The sequence below is a fragment of the Anolis sagrei genome, chromosome 1 (assembly GCF_037176765.1).
Source record: "Anolis sagrei isolate rAnoSag1 chromosome 1, rAnoSag1.mat, whole genome shotgun sequence".
NCBI lineage: Eukaryota > Metazoa > Chordata > Lepidosauria > Squamata > Dactyloidae > Anolis > Anolis sagrei.
Genome location: NC_090021.1, coordinates 286,375,088 through 286,394,587, shown reverse-complemented (window position 1 = coordinate 286,394,587; position 19,500 = coordinate 286,375,088). Strand labels below are relative to the sequence as shown.

Genomic DNA, 19,500 nt, shown 5'->3' with positions numbered 1-19,500 from the left:
TACAGTAAGACACACACACACCTCATATCCATAAGACCAGTACCCATGGTTTCATTTATCCACGTCCAATAAAATATGGCCCCTCTATGTATTTTCTAGGTCCTCCCAAAGCACTTGATATGATGTGAAATAACATCAGTGTCCTTTTTAAAAAATACAGAATGAAGCTCCAAAAGAAGATGCTGAAAGTTTTGCACGGAAACCAAAGCAACGGCCCAGACCGGAACCACTCTTCATCCCACCCAAAGCTGGCACTTTCATTGCTCCACCGGTTTATTCCAATATCACGCCATACCAGAGCCATTTGCGCTCACCGGTCCGTTTGGCAGACCACCCTTCGGACAGGAACTTTGAGCTACCTCCTTACACTCCCCCGCCAATATTGAGCCCTGTACGAGAGGGTTCGGGACTCTATTTCAATGCCATCCTTTCTGCCAGTGGCAACTCCGTTCCACCCCCCATAACTCCTAAAAGTGGGCACAGGACTCTGCTCAGATCAAGTAAGTTTCCATGTGTTGCTGACTTGGGTTTGGAAGGGTTGAGGCATCATGGCTGAATGACTGCTATTTTGATTGATGCTTGTGGAAGATATTCATGGAGCTGTTGTGTTGCTTGTGTATTCATGTTGTATATATGCATTGTGCTATAAAGGAGCCCCCAGTGGCGCAACGGGTTAAACCTTTGTGCCAGCAGGACTGCTGACTGAATGGTTGGCAGTTTAAATCCGGGGAGCAGGGTGAGCTCCCATCTGTCAGTTCCAACTCCCCATGCGGAGACACGAGAGAAGCCTCCCACAGGATGGTAACACATCCAGGTGTCCCCTGGGCAATGTCCTTGCAGACAGCGAATTCTCTCAGACCAGAAGCGACTTGCAGTTTCTCAAGTTGCTCCTACACGAAAAAAAAAATACCAACGATTTCTTAAAGAACTAAAGGCACTGTACAAAGCCCCCATCTCAATTTTTATTCTTAGAACAATCCTGTCAATAGGTTGGACTGAGAGATACTGGCAGATCTAAGGCTGCTTCAAGAGCTTCGTGGCCCAGGAGGAATTAGGAACTCAGATTTTCCAATTACTTCCTAAATTAGAGCCTAGTGTTATAATATTATAAATCCATTTGAGAAAGATGCTAGGAAGTAGGAGAAAAATATTGCATGGTATAGTGACATTTTAAAGATCAACCTTCCTCCTGACCAGATATGATTGTACAAAAATAATGATAGTTGGCATAACATTATGAAAAATGGAAGCATACATTAATGTGTGCCCTTTGCCTTGCAGATAGTGCAGAAGTCACACCTCCTGTCCTTTCTGTCATGGAAGAGTGTACTCCTGTCAGCATTGAGCCGTAAGTGTTTGTCAATATATCCAGTGCAATTGCCCAGTATTGACCCTGGAGCTTCTTTTTCTGTTTGTAGAGGCTCCTTTTCAATCAACCAGTAGAGTATTAAGAGTCTTATACAAGTATGGACAGGGCAAGTAAGCTGAAATAATGAAAATAATATAAATAGTCTAAAAACACACTAAACACATAAAAGGTTGAAAAGTTTAAGACAGTTTTAGGGCCATGTACGATAGCATTTAGAGATGAAATAGGTAGGCCTAAAGATTTTTTTTATGTGTTTTGATTACATAAAGTTTGACTTACCATTCAACAATAGATTTAGTTAGGGCAGTGTTTCTCAACCTAGGGGTCAGGACCCCTGGGGGGGAGGGGTGTCAGAGGAGTTGCCAAAGGGGTTGGTCATGGGGGTTCTGTGTGGGAAGTTTCGCTCAATTCTCTCATTGGTGGGGTTCAGAATGCTCTCTGATTGTAGGTGAACTATAAATCCCAGCTACTACAACACCCAAATGTCAAGGTCTATTTCCCCCAAACTCCACCATTGTTCACATTTGGGCATATTGAGTATCCGTGCCAAGTTTGGTCCAGATCCGTCATTGCTTGAGTCCACAGTGCTTTCTGGATGTAGGTGAACTACAACTCCAAAACTCAATGCCCACCAAACCCTTCCAGTATTTTCTTTTGGCCATGGGAGTTCTGTGTGTCAAGTTTGGTTCAATTCTATCATTGGTGGAGTTCAGAATGCTCTTTGATTGTAGGTTAAATATAAATCCCAGCAACTACAACTCCCAAATGACAAAATCAGTACCTCCCAACCCCACCAGTATTCATATTTGTGTGTATTGGGTGTTTGGGCAAAATTTAGTCCTCCAGTGAATGAAAATACATCCTGCATATTAGATATTTACATTACGATTCATAACTGTCGCAAAATTACAGTTTTGAAGTAGCAACGAAAATAATGTTATGGATGGAGTTCAACACAACATTAGGAATTGTATTAAGGGATCGCAACATTAGGAAGGTTGAGAAACACTGAGTTAGTGCATGCTCTATTTGAGGCTGTGGAGCCCCCGGTGATGCAGTGGGTAAACCACTGAGCTACTTAACTTGTTGACCAAGAGGTCGCAGGATTGAATCCGGGGGAGCGGGGTGAGCTTCCGCTGTCAGCCCCAACTTCTGCCAAGCTAGGAGTTTGAAAACATGGAAATGTGAGTAGATCTATAGGTATCGCTCCGGTGGGAAGGTAATGGCGTTCCACACAGTCATGCCGGCCACTTTATATTGGAGGTGTCTATGGACAACGCCGGCTCTTTGGCTTGGAAATGGAGGTGAGCACCATCTCCATCTCCACAACTGGACTTAAGCCCAAGGGAAAACCTTACCTTACCTTTACCTAGTTGAGATTAATAATTAAACTCAAGCCTAGCTTCTTACTTGTGTTTTAAATGGTTCATATTGCCATTGAAATGAATCATCATCATCAGAGTTTTGGAGCACAATACTCCTGACCTCATGATCGTGTTAAAAAACAAAGTACGGATTGATGTTGCAATTCCAGGCAACAGCAGGATTGAAAAAAAACAATTGGAAAAGCTGAAACAATATGAGGATTTAAAGATCGAACTGCAAAGACTCTGGCACAAGCCAGTCATGGTGGTCCCAGTTGTGATCGGCACACTGGGTGCAGTGCCTAAAGACCTTGGCCTTCATTTAAACACAATCGGAGCTGACAAAATTACCGTCTGCCAGCTGTAAAAGGTCACCTTACTGGAATCTGTATGCATTATTTGCTGATACATCACACAGTCCTAGACACTTGGGAAGTGTCCGACGTGTGATCCAATACAAGAGCCAGCAGAGTTATCTTGTTTGCTTTGGACTCATCTTGTTGTGTTTCAAATAACAATAACAACAACAACAACAACTTTATTCTTGTATCCCACCACCATCTCCTCAAAGAGACTTGGGGCAGCTTACATAAGGCACGGAGTGCCTAGAACAAGACGTGACATAAAACACAATATAAAATACAATTGAATGAAACATATAAGCATGTCACAACAAGATAAAACTCAGAATAAACCAGTGCACATCCTTTACTACTTATGACAACCAGTGCCAGTGACTGAGCTGTAACTAAGCAGGTACTTAGTTTTAACAAATTGGCATCTCCTCGATGTTGCCATTTCATTAATGTATATTTCTATTTTTTCTTTTAGACGGATCAATGTAGGCCCTCGTTTTCAAGCTGAAATCCCACCTCTTCGAGATCGATCCTTGGCAGCCTCTGACACAGCCAAGGAGGAGCTGGTATGGCAGCCATGGAAAGAACTGGAAACGAATCCATCTGTCCTGGAGAATGGTAAAGAGCTGGAAATCATGAACTGCTTTACTAGTGCAGAAGGGTATTGTATTGCTGGATAATTAGCAATTGTTTGGACCAGCCATCCATTATAATAAATAAGGATAAACAGAAAATTGTGGTGAAGGCGAAAGCCTTAAAGGTCTTTCCTTTGACTTAAATTATATACTGCAATTTTTTTTTACCCCTTAGCTTAGAAAGAGTAAACAGTGTCAGCCTAGAGTAAAGCAATGAGCAATCCTAAATATTGCCTCTCATTGACTAAAATTCCAATGATTGAATGCGTAGGAGGTATTAAAAGCCTTCAGTTCTCCTCTAATCTGATCTGGAGGTTTGGGAGACTATGCAAAGTAGAGATTTCTTTGGTCAAGAGGAGACTTGGGCAAACTTTGGCCCTCCAGGTATTTTGAACTTCAACTCCCACAATTCCTAACTGACATGGCTTCTAGCCATGCTGGGATGCGAAGCTGTAGCAGTGATATTCCAAAAAAACGTACTTTTCTGAGCCATGCCATGCTGCCCAGTGTTGTGAAGCAATATTCTTCTTCAGGGTAATAGTAAGGCAATGTTAACATTGATTTGTGAAAATCCATCCTTCCAATATCTGTAAGTTGGACAGTTAGTGTTAACAAAGGAATTGGAGACATAATTTTATGGTGTTCTGTATTGTGCAGATTTTTTGCCTGCCCCTGATGTTTGATATACTACAAGAGTATAATGGTAGCGCAGTGGGTTAAACTACTGAGGTGCTGAACTTGCTGACCGAAAGGTTGGCAGTTCGAATCCAGGGAGTGGGGTGAGCTCCCGCTGGTAGCCCCAGCTTGTGCCAACCTAATAGTTCGAAAACATGCAAATGTGAGTAGATCCATAGGTACCACTTCTGCAGGAAGGTAACAGCACGCCATCTAGTCATGCTGGCTATATGACCTAGGAGGTGTCTATGGACAACGCCGGTTCTTCAGCTTAGAAATGGAGATGAGCATCACCCCCCAGAGACAGACACGACTAGACATAATATCAGGGGAAAACCTTGACCTTTATAATGGTTTAAAGCAGGAACCTTCAATCCATTTCAACCTGGGTTAGTACTCTGTTTTCCATAGATTGGTTTCAAATATTGTGAAGTTCAATTTTCTCCCTTTGATACTTTGAAAATTAAATAAATTTGAAAAGGGGATCCATAGTAGTCTTTGGATTCACAAAGGGGTTCCCCCAAAAGGTAAAGAACCAGTACTTTCAGAGATGGTGGTATTTCACTTCTCTGAGAAATGTCAGACAAGGATTAAGAATAAAGTCACCATATTTCTATCTAAACTGATAATTCACTTTCTTACTTACCCCTTGAACGGGTGTTTGTTTGTGTTTTAACAGTGGAGAATCTGGTAACTGCTGCATGCTCAAGTATATTTCCTGGAGGTGGTACCAACCAAGAACTGGCATTTCACTGCTTACATGAAGCGAAAGGAAACATTCTGGTAAGTCTCCTGCAATTCTCGATGCATTTAATTGGACTTTGGTTTTAATCCAGTTGATGCTCAGCTCTGCAAGAGAAGAACGATTCTAGCCAACTTTTTGCAATTTATAAGCTTTCATTTTGTAACATAAGAGACACTACCAGTATAATCCACATCCAGTAAACATCCCATTTTGAAGCTCTTTTTTAGTGTGATGTACTTGTTGGGAGAATTAGTTAAGCAATTGGGAGATCCAGGTTGAAGTCATCATTTAGCCAAGAAATGCATTGTGTGACCCTGAGCCAGTCCAGCACTTTCAGCCTGACCTACCTTAGCGGGTTGGTATGTGAAAGAAGGGAGTAATGTATATGACATTTAAAGGAATGCAGTTAACAAATGACCTTGGGCACACTTAGAGGAGCATGTGTAGAATGTACTTTTGTCATTCCTCTTGGCAGAGGGTTGAACTGGATGGCCTTTGTGGTCTCTTCCAACTCTTTAGGATTCTATGATTCTTCTCTCCTACATCTTCTGTTGAGAGTATTCCTGCTTCTTGGTATTTATAGTCTTGAAGGAAATTGTTGCCACCATGTGCCTTCAGCACAGCCCTTACTTGTGACAACCTTATCATAGGACTTTTTGGCACAGTTTATTAATAGAATCATAGAGTTGGAAGAGACCTCGTAGAATCATAGAATCATAGAATCAAAGAGTTGGAAGAGACCTCATGGGCCATCCAGTCCAACCCCCTGCCAAGAAGCAGGAAAATTGCATTCAAAGCACCCCTGACAGATGGCCATCCAGTCTCTGCTTAAAAGCCTCCAAAGAAGAAGCCTCCACCACACTCTAGGGCGGAGAGTTCCACTGCTGAACAGCTCTCACAGTCAGGAAGCAATTCCACCAGCACGAGATTTTAACCCATCAACATATGTTTTCCCAGTATGTTCAACCTACAGTTAACTGATAAAGGTTTGATTTGATAAGCTGATAAAGGTTTGGTTTGGGATTTGTGAGATTTTTTTTAAGGAAGTAATTAAACATATGTGGGCAGTAAAAATTGACTATTGTCACCTTGTGTTGACGAAGACTTTCATGGCCAGAATCATTAGGTTGCTGTGAGTTTTCCAGGCTGTATGGCCATGTTCCAGAAGCATTTTCTCCTAACGTTTCACCCACATCTATGGCAGACATCCTCAGACATTGTGAAGTTTGTTAGAAGCTAGGCAAGTGAGGTTTATATATCTGTGGAAAGTCCAGAGTGGGAGAAAGAACTCTTGTCTGCTTGCGGCAAGTGTGAATGTTGCCATTGGCCACCTTGATTAGCATTGAACGGCCTTGCAGCTTCAAAGCCTGGCTGGTTGCTGCCTGGGGGATCCTTTGTTGGGAGGTGTTAGCTGGCCCTGCAACCAGCCAGGCTTTGTGGATGGTTGAATCTGTGGATATGGAGGACTGACTCCATGGAAAGGCATGATATACATCTGTAAATTGCATTTCATTTATTGTATACTTTTGTAGGCAGAGATCTCTGTGCAGTGTTAAAAAGATAGAAATCTTTTCTGACATGATAAATAATTATTTATCATATCAGAAGCAAGTTGAGGGTACAGTTAAAATGTATTTTAAAACACAAAGTTTTTTTTAAGAACTTGGCATTATGCTAAATGCTCTTTGACCAGGAGCTGGCCACTTGGGGTGCCCCTGGTGTCACAGTGAGAAGGCCCTCCATTGTGCACGTGGCAGGGCTCAGGTTGCATTGTAGTAGGTGGTTTGTGATTTGCTTTTCTCCACACTCGTTTGTTGTGGACTCCACTTTGTGGACCCATTTCTTAGGGTTGGCATTGCATCTTGTGAGCCCTCCAGGTCGTCCACTCTTCTGTGTGCCCAGAAGGAAGGTTCTCATCTGGTTTCAGCCACTTATTGAGGTGCTGGATTTTAGCCTGCCACTTTTGGACTCCTGCTTGCTGAGGTGAAAAGATAAAATACTGTAAAATACAAATGTGTAGAAGGACTCAGATGGTAAACATGTATGTTGCTTGTGGAAACTTGTCTTTAAATTATCAATAGTAACACCAAAAGAAAGAGAACTGATAAATACTTTCAAATCACAAATGCTTTCCAAAAGACAAGTGTAGTGATATCTCCTGCTTATGTCCTGCATAAATCCTGGTGATAGGAGTTGATTTCCTGAAAGGTTTGGATTTATTTTGGCCTGTATTTGTCTAGTTGCTTTGAAATACTATTTACTGGCACTGGAATAAATTGAATGATTAATCATGGGTGTTAACTGGCACTGCAGAGAGTTGTTAATTAAGGTGGAAATCCCTGCACGGGAATTCTTTAATTGGGCATGTGCTGGCAAGGACCATTATCAAATGAGATAATAGTTTGGTGTAGGAGGAAGGGGAATTAATCAATTATCTCTCAAATAAGTATTTTCTGGTAGGTGAAGAGCGTTAAATTGAATCTGAAGGGAGAGACTAAATATCATCCTCTGGATAATATTTTTTAGACACCCCCTCAGTAGAAGGAGGAGATTCGTAAAGATACAACTTCAAGAATTACAGCAGGCACGACCATGTTGGATAATTCTGGTGGTGTTAGTCCCAAAAAGTACATTTTCCGACCTGGATTCAGGGAGGAGCTCTTACGAAGTTAGTGGGTATATTTAAGCATCACCATAACTCACGGTTTTTTGTGTGTTTACCCTCAGAGTGCTCTGACCAAACTGCTGCTGAAGAAGTCTGTGAGGTCTTCCAACCATCCATTGGTAGACTATCACTATACAGGTAAGTTGGAAACAAGGTAGTAGTAATAGTAGCAATAATAATAATAATAATAATAATAATAATAATAATACACCTTATATTCTGCCCTTCTCCCTTAGGGGACTCAGAGCGGATTACAGCATTTAAATACATAGATAAACATCCAATGCCTTTCCAGTCATAAACAATGAGACACATAAACACAAACAAAGGGAGAGGCTTCTCCTTCCCATTTAATTTCCGGCTTCTGCAGGCAGTGCTTCATCTCTGGCTCTGGTGAAATGCTCTCTCCCATTTTTCAAGCCGAGGAGCCTGTGTTGACATTGAATTGTGTGGCCAGCAAGATTGCTTGGATTCTCTCTTTGCCTTTTCCCACCGAAATGGTACCTATTTATCGACTCACATGTTTTCAAACTGCTAGGTTGGCAGGAACTGGGACTGATAAATAGGAGCTCACCCCATCTCGCAGATCAAACTGCTCACCTTCATGTCAGCAGTTCAGCCAACCTTCAGGTCAGCAGTTCAGCAGCACAAAGGTTTAACCCATTGCGCCACCGCGGCTCCGAGTAGTAGACATTGCTTGTCCTTTTTTCCTTTCTTTCCTGGATCCTTACTGTTTAGGCATAAGAGAACTTTTAGTCCTGATCCAGGAGAGAGACTTAAATTATATTGGCACTACACAATTACATCCATTTGATCTCACTTCACATGTCAAGACTCCAGTCCAAGGAATCCCAAAAGTTGCCATTTTGTCCTGTGTTGTTAGACTAGTGTGCTTGAGCGCTCCCAATCCAGTCCCTGAACTGCATTTCATAAGGTATTCTTCCTTACGAAATCCTTCTTCTCAGGTACCATAGGAACTGTAGTGTATAACATTACCCAAAGTGTACACTGTTACCAGGCAACATTCCAATTAATCCATTTCTTCTTTCTACGTGATGTTTCCCCCCGTGGAACCAAAATGCTTTCATCCAGATTGTGGAGTATCTATGACAACATGTACTCAATGCATGGCTTACTACAGTGTGCTCTACTTTTAGAAATGATGCTAAAGAAACCTTGATATTGCATGCATGTGTAAATTTGAAAGAATGATGAATCTTGTCATAAAACATTTTAAATAGAGTCCTAAGTTAAATTTGAATTAATTACTGTGCAAGTATTACCTATTTTCCATTTAAAACCCATCCCTGTTTTACCATAATCTACTCCTACTGGAATCTTAATCACTCTTGCAGTAGAAAATTGAAGACGTTTCTAAGACCATTACCAAAGTGTTGATATTTAAACCATGTGCGTTTTTATTCTACTCCGGAAACTTGGAATGATAGTTTATTGGGGCCTTTAGCGTTCCCTTCAAAAGAGCTTCAGTTTACTCTCCAAAATTAAAACAAAGCTCATGGTATTTGCATCATTAATGTTTGAATTGTGTCCTTGATTAGAGTATTATGTTTACATGGTTCTACTAATATACACACACTATGTATGTATGCATGCATGCATGTATGTATGTATGTAGCTCATCTCTCTGTGTGTTTATGTTTCTTCCTGGCATATAGTATTCACAGGTTGTGGGATGTGAACGTTATCCTTTTTTTATTTAAGTTCAAACCAGTATAGGTGACAATATATATTGGACTACAGTTTTTAAAATCATTCAAAATTTGTAGAGCAGTGGTTCTCAATCTGTGGGTCTCCAGATGTTTTGGCTTCAACTCCCAGAAATCCCTACAGTTGGTAAACTGGCTGGGGTTTCTGGGACTTGTGGGCCAAAACACTTGGGGACCCACGGGTTGAGAACTACTGTTGTAGATTATCACCTTTAGAGCTCACTTCTAAAGGGAACATACTGGAATAAAGGGCAGTCATCTAGTTGAAGGAGAAGTGGCTGAGGGAGGAAAGGAAAGGAAAGGGCTGTTAGGAATGGTAGGAGTTGGTCCAAAACATCTGGAGGGCCCAAGTTTGTCCATGCCTGCATTAAACCTTTCAGGCATAGTACAGTATTTTAAATATCTAACAAAACCTCAAATCCCAGAATTCTCTAAGATGGAGCTGCGGCAGTTGAAGTGGTGTCAAGGTGCCATAACTGTGTCCATTGGACCCTTTGTTATTCACTGGGGCTTGGTTTCAGGATCCCTGAGGATCCCAAAATCCATGGATACTGAAGTCACATTGTATTCAGTGACGTAATGAAACCATGCCCCTATATAAAATGGCAAAATCAAGGTTTGATTTTTCAATGATTTCAATGATTTTCAAGCCATGGATCATTGAATCCATGGATACAAAATCTGTAAATATTGGGGGCCAACTATAGTGTGAGAAAGAACTTTGATAAACAATGTAAAAAGGTAAAGGTTTCCCCTGCCATTAAGTCTAGTCGTATCTGACTCTGGGGGGTGATGCTTGTATCCATTTCTAAGCCAAAGAGCTAGCGTTATCCGTAGACGCCTCCAAGGTCATTTGACCAACATGACTGCATGGGGCGCCATTACCTTCCCGCAGAAACGGTACCTATTGATCTACTCACGTTTGCATATTCTTGAACTTCTAGGAAGGCAGGAACTAGGGCTAACAGAGGGAGCTCACCCTGCTCCCTGGATTTGAACCGCTGACCTTTTGGTCAGCAAGTTCAGCAGCTCAGCGGTTTAACCCACTGCACCACCAGTGGCCCCCAAACAATATATATACCCCATTATTTTTTCTTCCCAGGTACCACAGATACTTGACCTAAAACATTTGAGAAAGAATATTGAAACGTCCTTTATTTTTAAGTTTTGCTTGTTACTGACTTTTATTTCACTACCAGCAGAAATTTAAAGATAACAATGTACTTCTTCAACATTGCTTAAATTTAAGGCAAAAAACAAATATGGAATGAACAAAACTCTATCCTCTGGCTCAGATGCAGAAGCACTAAATGCAACTCAGATATGCTAATGGAGATGTTCCGGTGATACCTTTCTCAACAGTATTTAATATTTATGAAGCATTGTTGTCTTTTCTCTTTCCTTTTAGGATCAGATCGGTGGACTGCTCTTGAGAAAAAGCTCTTCAATAAGGGAATTGCCATCTACAAGAAAGACTTCTTCCTTGTTCAAAAACTTGTAAGTTGTTTGTCATTTTCCTAATGCACTTCAAGAGCATTGATCTCTGGTTCCAAGACTCATGGAGATGTCACTCAATAATTGACCTGAGTGTTTACTTCATACTGGAGCAAAGCAATTTCATTATGTAATGCTGCAGTATGAAACTGAAATAGTAGCCATTTTAATGACTCGAGTCAGACAATCAGAGAAGTATAAAATATTTTGGCTTATCTGATGAAATTTAAATTAGTTGTTTGGGTGTATGTATAGCTCATTCATTCCCCTTTACAACAGGAGTAGACAAAGCAACTGCTTTTCATCTAGCTATAGTTTCCTGTTTCATCTTAATTAGAAATCTATGTTTAATAGCTTTGGAATAAAGTATTACACCAATTTCAAACCACATCTTAATATTCTGTTTTCCCCTGAAGCTGGTTTTCTGTTGTAGATGAATCCAGAAATTATATTCAGTTGAAAGGTTCCTGGTTAGTTAGCTTGTTCAACTTCATAAAGCAAGTAGCATTGGAGCTGCATGCATAGCCACAAGGCTCATTCATCCTTTATTTGTTTGTTTATTAAAAGCACTTGTGTCATTTGTTTTGACCTGCTGGGCCCTCTCTAAGTGATGTGGACCCTTGTCATCCTCCCCAGGATTACCAAAATGTGTGGATGACAAAGCCCCATGCGATAGGATAGTGTAGTAAAATGGTCCCCATTTAAAGTGTGAAAAGATTTGCCTTCTGGATTTTTTCAGTATTTTCAAACTGCGGATAGTTGAATCCATTGATACATAATTGGTGGATACAGAGGCCTGGTTGTACTTGCAATTTTTAGAAAATGGAAATCTCCATACCCTGTTGGAATCTTTATGATCTTTGGAAAGGCATCGCCTTATTAGAAGTCATAACCTTTTGAAAAAATGATGCCATAACCTCTTGGTAAAAGCATGACCTGTTAGAGCCATAACCTTTTGGGAAAATGGCATTCATGCAAGGAAATTAGGTTTCTCAGCTGTTATACTGATGTCCTAAATATGCCTTTGAACTGTTAGGGACAAAGATATGCCAGTGCACAAAACACACACACACGTATAACAGAGTTTCAGAAGTGTTCTTTGTTGTCCCAAAACATCTACTCTCCCATAAAATATACTTACCTTTAAATCATGCTCTCAAGAGACAAAATAAGCAGACTTCTTTAAAAGTAACATAGTTGGTTTATTCACAAACTTCATGTATTCAGCATACAGGTACTTTTCCCATCAAGCCAGTTACAAATAGATTTGAATGCTTATATCTGTGTAGGTAAAACAGGGCATCTTTCTTAGAATCAACGGTCCACAGTCCAAATCATCTCTCCATTTTGAGAGTCCAGTAGAGACTCTGTAATCTGTTTCAACTAACTTCTAAAAGCATACATCTGTTTCTATTAAAATCTCTAAGCATGCTGCTCCTGCATTGAAGTCTGAAGCATACGGTTCCTACTGAAATCTGAGGCAAACTGTTCTAAAATGGGTTGTAGGTTTTTCGGGCTGTATGGCCATATTCTAGAAGCATTCTCTTCTGACGTTTCGCTTGCATCTATGGCAGGCATCCTCAGAGGTTGTGAGGTCTCAGACCTCACAACCTCTGAGGATGCCTGCCATAGATGCAGGTGAAATGTCAGGAGAGAATGCTTCTAGAACATGGCCATACAGCCCGAAAAACATACAACAATCCAGTGATTCCAGCCCTGAAAGCCTTCAACAATACATTCTTCTAAAATGGAGTCTGAGCCCTGAAGAATCTCAGATCTGACACATGGTCTGCAGCCCCTCCCACAACAAAAGAGTCAAGGAAAACTACAAATCAATATAGTAAGCAATTACATACAGAACAAATTAAGCAATCCTATAAAATCACAAGAAGTACTGTTTTCACTGCTTGTTTTAAAAACTCAGCAGGAGTGAAGCTACCTAGCACTTTTCTTTATGAAGTGGTTCTATTATTGAGTGACCACTCCAGAAAAAAGCTGTCTCATCCATCCAGCAGCCCAATTTTTGTTTGTTCAATGGGACAAGCTCTTGCCTTATTAAGATGAGATATGGAGATTCGGTAGACTTCCAGTGTTAGCTTATATGATGCATTTTATTGCATCCATCTCAACATAGGAAAACGTCTGTATAGTGGCAAAATACGTGGATTTTTTAAATCATGTCAGAAGTGACTTGAGAAACTGCAAGTCACTTCTGGTGTGAGAAAATTGGCTGTCCGCAGGGACGTTGCCCAGGGTGTGCCCGGATGTGTTTCCATCCTGTGGGAGGCTTTTCTCATGTCCCCACATGAGAAGCTGGAGCTGACAGATGGGAGCTCACCCTGTCTGATTAGAACTGCTGCCCTTCAGGTCAGAAGTTTAGCCAGCACAAGGATTTAACGACCGCGGTTCCAGAAAATACTTGGTAATGGGTGTTGAATTATAGTAACCCCCAACCCACCCCTGCTTGCACATGTCTAGCACTTTCTGAAACCGAAAACATTTTGAGAACGGTGCAGGCCTGGTTATAGGAGTGGAGCCCCTATATATTTTGACCAGGGATTACCCATGTGGTTCACATGTTTCCTCTTCTCTTATCTACAAACACTGGTCAGAGATAAGAGAAAAATGAAAGTTGGGAAGCCGTTTCTTGGAACTGAAGTGTGCTGTTTATATTTAATGTGGAAATACCCAGATGGGTAAGAATTAAATCTGGATGTGCCTATAGTGCTTGACGCCAACCTCTTTCCTGTGTTGTGTACATTGTTGGGATATGTACCTTCCCCCAGAACCCAGTGTATTCCAGCTCTCAAGAAGGATAGATCTGGAAGAGTCCAGAGTTGTGAGAACTGTCTTGTCGGAGGACTGTGAATATACTGCGTGGAGTTGTGTGCTATTTATTTGTCTTTCTTCTCTCCCTGCTCTCTGTTGTCCTTCCCCTCCCTTTCCAATATTCCAGATAAAAACCAAATCTGTGGCTCAGTGTGTGGAGTTCTATTATACTTACAAAAAGCAAGTCAAAATAGGTCGGAATGGGACCTTAATCTTTGGAGATGTTGATGCAACCAGTGAAAGAACGGTTAAAGATGAAGCAGAAGTCGATATAAAGGTAACCTGCTGAGTGTTGGTGGTGGCAATAAAAAACATGTTGGATACCTGTAAAATTCCCCAGAAGTCAATAAAGCCCAAAGTACTTCACTTTTTAAACAATGGGATAACTTTATTTGAGAGCTGTAATTGAATTTTGTCAGAAGGAGCTGTTGAAATGGTATGGATCAAAGCTTGGTTGGATAGTCAGGTTCTCCTGATGTCATGGGGTGCTTTCCGCACTACACAGTTGTAGCACTATAATTCCACTGCCCTGTCTGTGTCCTTTGGAATCCTGGATTTTGCAGTTTTGTGAGATGCTAGAGCTCTCTGGCTTCCCTAAATGGCAAACCACAGGATTTCATAGAATACTAGCTGTCCCCTGCCACGGTTGCTGTGGCCCAGTCTGTGCATATGTGTTTTGTGTGTGTATATATGCGTATATGTGTGTATATATTTGTTTATATGTGTGTTTGTGTATATATGTGGTTTTGTGCATGTGTTGTATTTTTTATTTTTTGGCTTTTTAAGTCTCTTCTGCTGTGTTTTTCAGTGTTTTTTATGAGTGATGGTCACTCATTGGCCTGATAGGTGTATTGTGTCCAAATTTGGTATCAATTTGTCCAGTGGTTTTCGAGTTATGTTAATCCCACAAACAAACATTACGTTTTTATTTATATAGATTGCCATGACAGTTAAAGTGAGTTCATAGCCCTAAATCCTGTGGTTTGCCATTTAGGGAAGCCAGAGAGCCCTAGCATCTCACAAAACTGCAAAATCCAGGATTCCAAAGGACACAGACAGGGCAGTGGAATTATAGTGCTACAACTGTGTAGTGCGGAAATAAATACCTTGGCAGGAGATAAATACCTTGGGGTAGAGAAAGGCAGGATATAAATAAGGTAAATAAATAAATATTTGTGGAAGAGACTAGTTTTTTCTAAAGCAATAGTATGGTAGGTACTTAATGATACCAGATTGAACTGGAGACATGGTGCCTCTAGTTTTATTAAATGACTAGAAAAGAGAATTTCAGCAGGTGCTACTTGATAGCAAAGTAGCAAGCGACAGCTATTGAAAAGGCTTCTTCTACACACGCACAGTGGGTTAAACCGCTGAGCTGCTAGACTTGCTGACCAAAAGATCAGCGGTTTGAATCCAGGGAGCGGAGTGAGTTCCCGCTGTTAGCCCTAGCTTTTGGCAACTTAGTAGTTTGAAAACATGCAAATGTAAGTAGATCAATAGGTACCACTTCGATGGGAAGGCAATGATGCTCCATTCAGTCATGCCAGCCATATGACCTAGGAGGTGTCTATGGACAACGCTTGCTCTTCAGCGTAGAAATGGAGATGAGTATCACCCGCCCCCAGAGTTGGGCACAACTAGACTTAATGTCAAGGGAAAAGTTTTATCTTTACATAACCATTAAAGGTACCAGAGCATGCATAGGCAAACTTGGGCCCTTCGGGTGTTTTGGACTTCAACTCCCACAATTCCTAACAGCCAGTAGGCTGTTAGGAATTGTGGGAGTTGAAGTCCAAAACACTTGTACTAGAAGATAACTTTTCTGTACTAGAAGATAACTTTTCTGGCAATCCTACTGCCACAGCTAACTTTTCTTTCCTTCACTAACTTTTAATTTTTCCCACTTTTTTCTGTCTTCTTAAAGAGCTCCCATAGGCTTACCCGAACGCTTCCTCCCAGAACATACAATGAAGATTATGAAAACACTGAAGATGAGGATGATGAAAGGGAAGTGCAGAATGAAGTGGTTATAAAAGAGGAAGTGGTAGAAGGAGACGAGTCGTATGACAAGAGCAGCAACGCTGTGCCTCCCAAACCTGCACAGACGTCACATATAGAGGACCAGGTATGCGTTTTATGACTGGCTTCCTGCCAAGCGACTCTAGGAATTTTGATGGATTCAGGCTGTGGCTATCATTTTAAAAAAAAGGAAGATTCCATGTTGGACCAAATTAGAAAATGCATTGAAATGAAGCTGCCACTAAGGCCTCTTCTACACTGTCATATAATCCACATCAATACAGATAATCCACATTATCTGCTTTGAACTGTGTAAGTCTACACTGCTATATAATCCAGTTCAAAGCAGGTAATCTGGATTTTACATGGCAGTGTAGAAGGGGGCTTAACATGTCATCTGTCACGAAATCATGTCTCACCAAGACTTGGAATAATAAATACAGTTCTTGTCATCTGTAAAAGTTTGTAGAACCAGAAAAGGTACAGACTAGCTTCAGCTAGTCCAGCGCGCGGCAGCTATGTTGTTAACGGGAGCTGGACGCAGAGAGCATACAACGCCTCTGCTGTCCCAACTCCACTGGCTGCCGATCTGCTACCGGGCCCAATTTAAGGTGCTGGTGCTTTCCTACAAAGCCCTAAACGGTTCCGGCCCAAAATACCTTGCAGACCGCATCTCGGCCTACGAGCCCACGAGGGCCTTGAGATCATCCGGGGAGGCCCTTCTCTCGGTCCCGCCCGCCTCACAGGCACGTTTGGCGGGGACGAGGGAGCGGGCCTTCTCGGTGGTGGCCCCCCGGCTGTGGAACACTCTCCCGGTTGAAGTTAGACAGGCGCCCTCCTTGATGGCCTTCCGTAGGGGCCTAAAAACATGGCTCTTTGAGCAGGCCTTCAACTAAGTATAGTTAATTGACACTGGAATGAATTAGGACTGCGAATTTTGGCTATGACCCCAGGACTTGACGAAGCGGATTTTTAGTTTAAGTATATGTTGTGTTGTATTTGTCTGTTTTGTATGTCTAGACCCGCTGTACACTGTCTTCTTTGTTGTTGTTCACCGCCCCGAGTCGCCTCCGGGCTGAGAGGGGCGGTCAATAAATGCAATAAATAAATAAATAAATAAATAAATAAGAAAAGAAGTCAAAATAATCAAGAGACTGGAAAAAATGTCCATGAAGAAAAGTAGCATTGCTTGGGTCTCTTTAGCTAGCGAGAAAGGCAAAAAAGGAAAAACATGATAGTTTTAGTTTAACTGGCATTAAACCCTTCATCAACCGAAGCCAAGTGATGTTGTATTAAGGACCTATCAATTGCCAAGATTTACTGCAGCTGGAGGTTAACCTGGTGTGCTAAAGCCCGGCCCTTACTTCACAGGAAACTGTACATAATAGTGGTCTCACCTTGAAGTTACAAAAGTACATATTTGTAAAATGAATGAAAAAAAGAATGAAACAGCAACAAAAGTTTATCTTTATTACGAACTTAATTCAATATTGTGCAGAAGAAATGTTTGTAATAATGTGTAATATGATAAATAGAATATTACAATTTGTTTGCCTGTGGTATCTGAGGTTTCCCATGTTGTTCTACATTAAACCAATTCACACTGGGCTTTCCACTAATTAATTATATTCCCATACTTTGGTCATTGAAAAAATTTCCTCATATTTCATGTCCCATTAATTTTTTTGATGGTAATTCCTTGGGCTCTTCCACACAGCCCTATATCCCAGAATATCAAAGCAGAAAATCTCACAATATCTGCTTTGAACTGGGTTATCTGAATCTACACTCAGATAATGTGGGATTTTCTGCCTTGATATTCTGGGATATAGGGCTGTGTGGAAGGGCCCCAGACTCTGGACATTGGTCAGCAACAATTAACTTGTAATCATTCTCTGTTCCTCGGAAGGTTGGCAATCTCCCTACGGAAAGGCACCAAGATCCCGGTGGTCCAAGAGCAGCAGAGTCCAGGGGCAGAAGCTCAAGGAGGGCGAAAGAGGCGCCAATTAAATATCGGAAGACTTCTCCTCCTGCACAGAAGAAAAAAAGAAAGCCAAAGCCCAAACAAGAGACTGCCAACAAAGTCCAGAACCAAGGGGAAGAATATCCATGTAAAAAGTGTGGCAGGTAAGAGTAGAAGGACTCTGAACCAGTGAAGAAAGGTTTTAGTACTCCTTCAATATAACCAGAAGTAATTAATATGGCAACGTTATTCTGCGTGTTTTTTTAAAAGATATATCTGCTGTATTTTTTAAAATTATGCTTAGTTTTTCTGCGCTTCCTGATACTTGGATGTCATTTCCTAGTTCAGAAGTGTCAATATTGTCCTGGCATTAATTGACTGATTCCTATGAAGACAGAAACATGTTTCAAGAATGTTTTGGAGGAGCATTTCCGCAGAAATCCAACTAATTCATTTTTATCTTTATTGTATTATCATATCAGGGTTGAAGAGGTATGCTTATTATTAAGATACTATCAATTGGCCTTTGTTTAACTTACACAGACTTCCATGTCTCACTGATTAAAATTAGATGGGGAATGCCTGTTGTCTATAGAGAATGTTAGATTAGAACAGTGGTTCCCAACCTTTTTTTGACCAGGAACCACTCTCCAACATTCGTACTAAATGGGTTATGAATCAGTTTTTGGTCAACTTTAGATTTGGTTTGGTTATTTGGGGTGCTGGTTCAGAAAATTGCATTGGACAAACCACATCAGCTCTAGTTTCTGATACAGAACATATGCCATCCAGTAGTCGCCATCTCCTCGCCCACAGAAAACCATATTTAATAATCTAGAGCTGATGTGGTCTATCTAATGCAATTTTCTGAATCAGCACCCCAAATAACCCTAGGAACTATTGGGAAGTCGATAATCTATTTGAAATTCCAGTGCACAATAACCTTTTTGCAAAGGGAAAATGTTGTCACCTCCGTTTGGCAAATGTGAATCTTTATGAACTTAGAGACCACCTGAAAACCACAAGTCGAAAGAATGGTACGACCTTGTTAAAAGTCAAACCTTAAGACAAGTGATATCCATAAAAACATTAATGTAATAGCACACAGACAGCTCAACTGTTAAACTGAGGAACCATGTCTTTAAACGGCCAAGGATAAAGACAGTCCACTACAACAATATATCTGGTTAGCAGAGGATGGCTGCTTGAAGTAGAATTTGCAGTTGTAATTTGCTGTTGCCCAAAATTATACACACTCCCTTAATACCTCTTATTCAAAACATATGCACTCAAGGGACAAAACAAAGTAGTCTTCTTTGAAAAACAACACATTTGGTTTACTAACAAACTTGTAGATTCATAATCACCATATAGGCACATAGTCTTGAATTGTCTAAGTATATCTGCACTCACTCAAGTCCATGAGCACACACATCCACCTCCAATGAAGTAGTAAGCAGACATACTACATTGAAGTCCATGAACACACATCTACCTCATTGAAGTCCAAAAGCAAACGGAAAAAAATGGAGTCCTGAGTTTGCACATGCCCAGTACAATCACATCTATAACTCTTCCCACATCAAAGAGGTAAGCCAAACTGGCAAATCAACATACGCATAGAATGCAGGCTAACAATTATATACATTAACAAACAGT

The 19,500-nt window shown here is 41.0% G+C and overlaps 1 protein-coding gene across 5 annotated transcripts in view; it reads left to right on the top strand.

Annotated features, from left to right (window-relative positions):
- MIDEAS (mitotic deacetylase associated SANT domain protein) overlaps positions 1 to 19,500 on the top strand; it is a 106,943-nt gene that overhangs the window by 77,325 nt on the left and 10,118 nt on the right. For 4 of the 5 annotated variants that reach the window (XM_060761155.2, XM_060761146.2, XM_060761164.2 and 1 more), the window contains exons 4-12: positions 161 to 500; positions 1,282 to 1,348; positions 3,565 to 3,707; positions 5,079 to 5,182; positions 7,872 to 7,947; positions 10,945 to 11,033; positions 13,987 to 14,136; positions 15,784 to 15,984; positions 17,788 to 18,005. In XM_060761155.2, coding sequence (XP_060617138.2) covers positions 161 to 500; positions 1,282 to 1,348; positions 3,565 to 3,707; positions 5,079 to 5,182; positions 7,872 to 7,947; positions 10,945 to 11,033; positions 13,987 to 14,136; positions 15,784 to 15,984; positions 17,788 to 18,005 — 1,388 coding nt within the window. Of the gene's footprint in view, positions 1 to 160; positions 501 to 1,281; positions 1,349 to 3,564; positions 3,708 to 5,078; positions 5,183 to 7,871; positions 7,948 to 10,944; positions 11,034 to 13,986; positions 14,137 to 15,783; positions 15,985 to 17,787; positions 18,010 to 19,500 lie in introns of those variants that run through there. The other variant, XM_067462813.1, reaches the window with a different exon arrangement.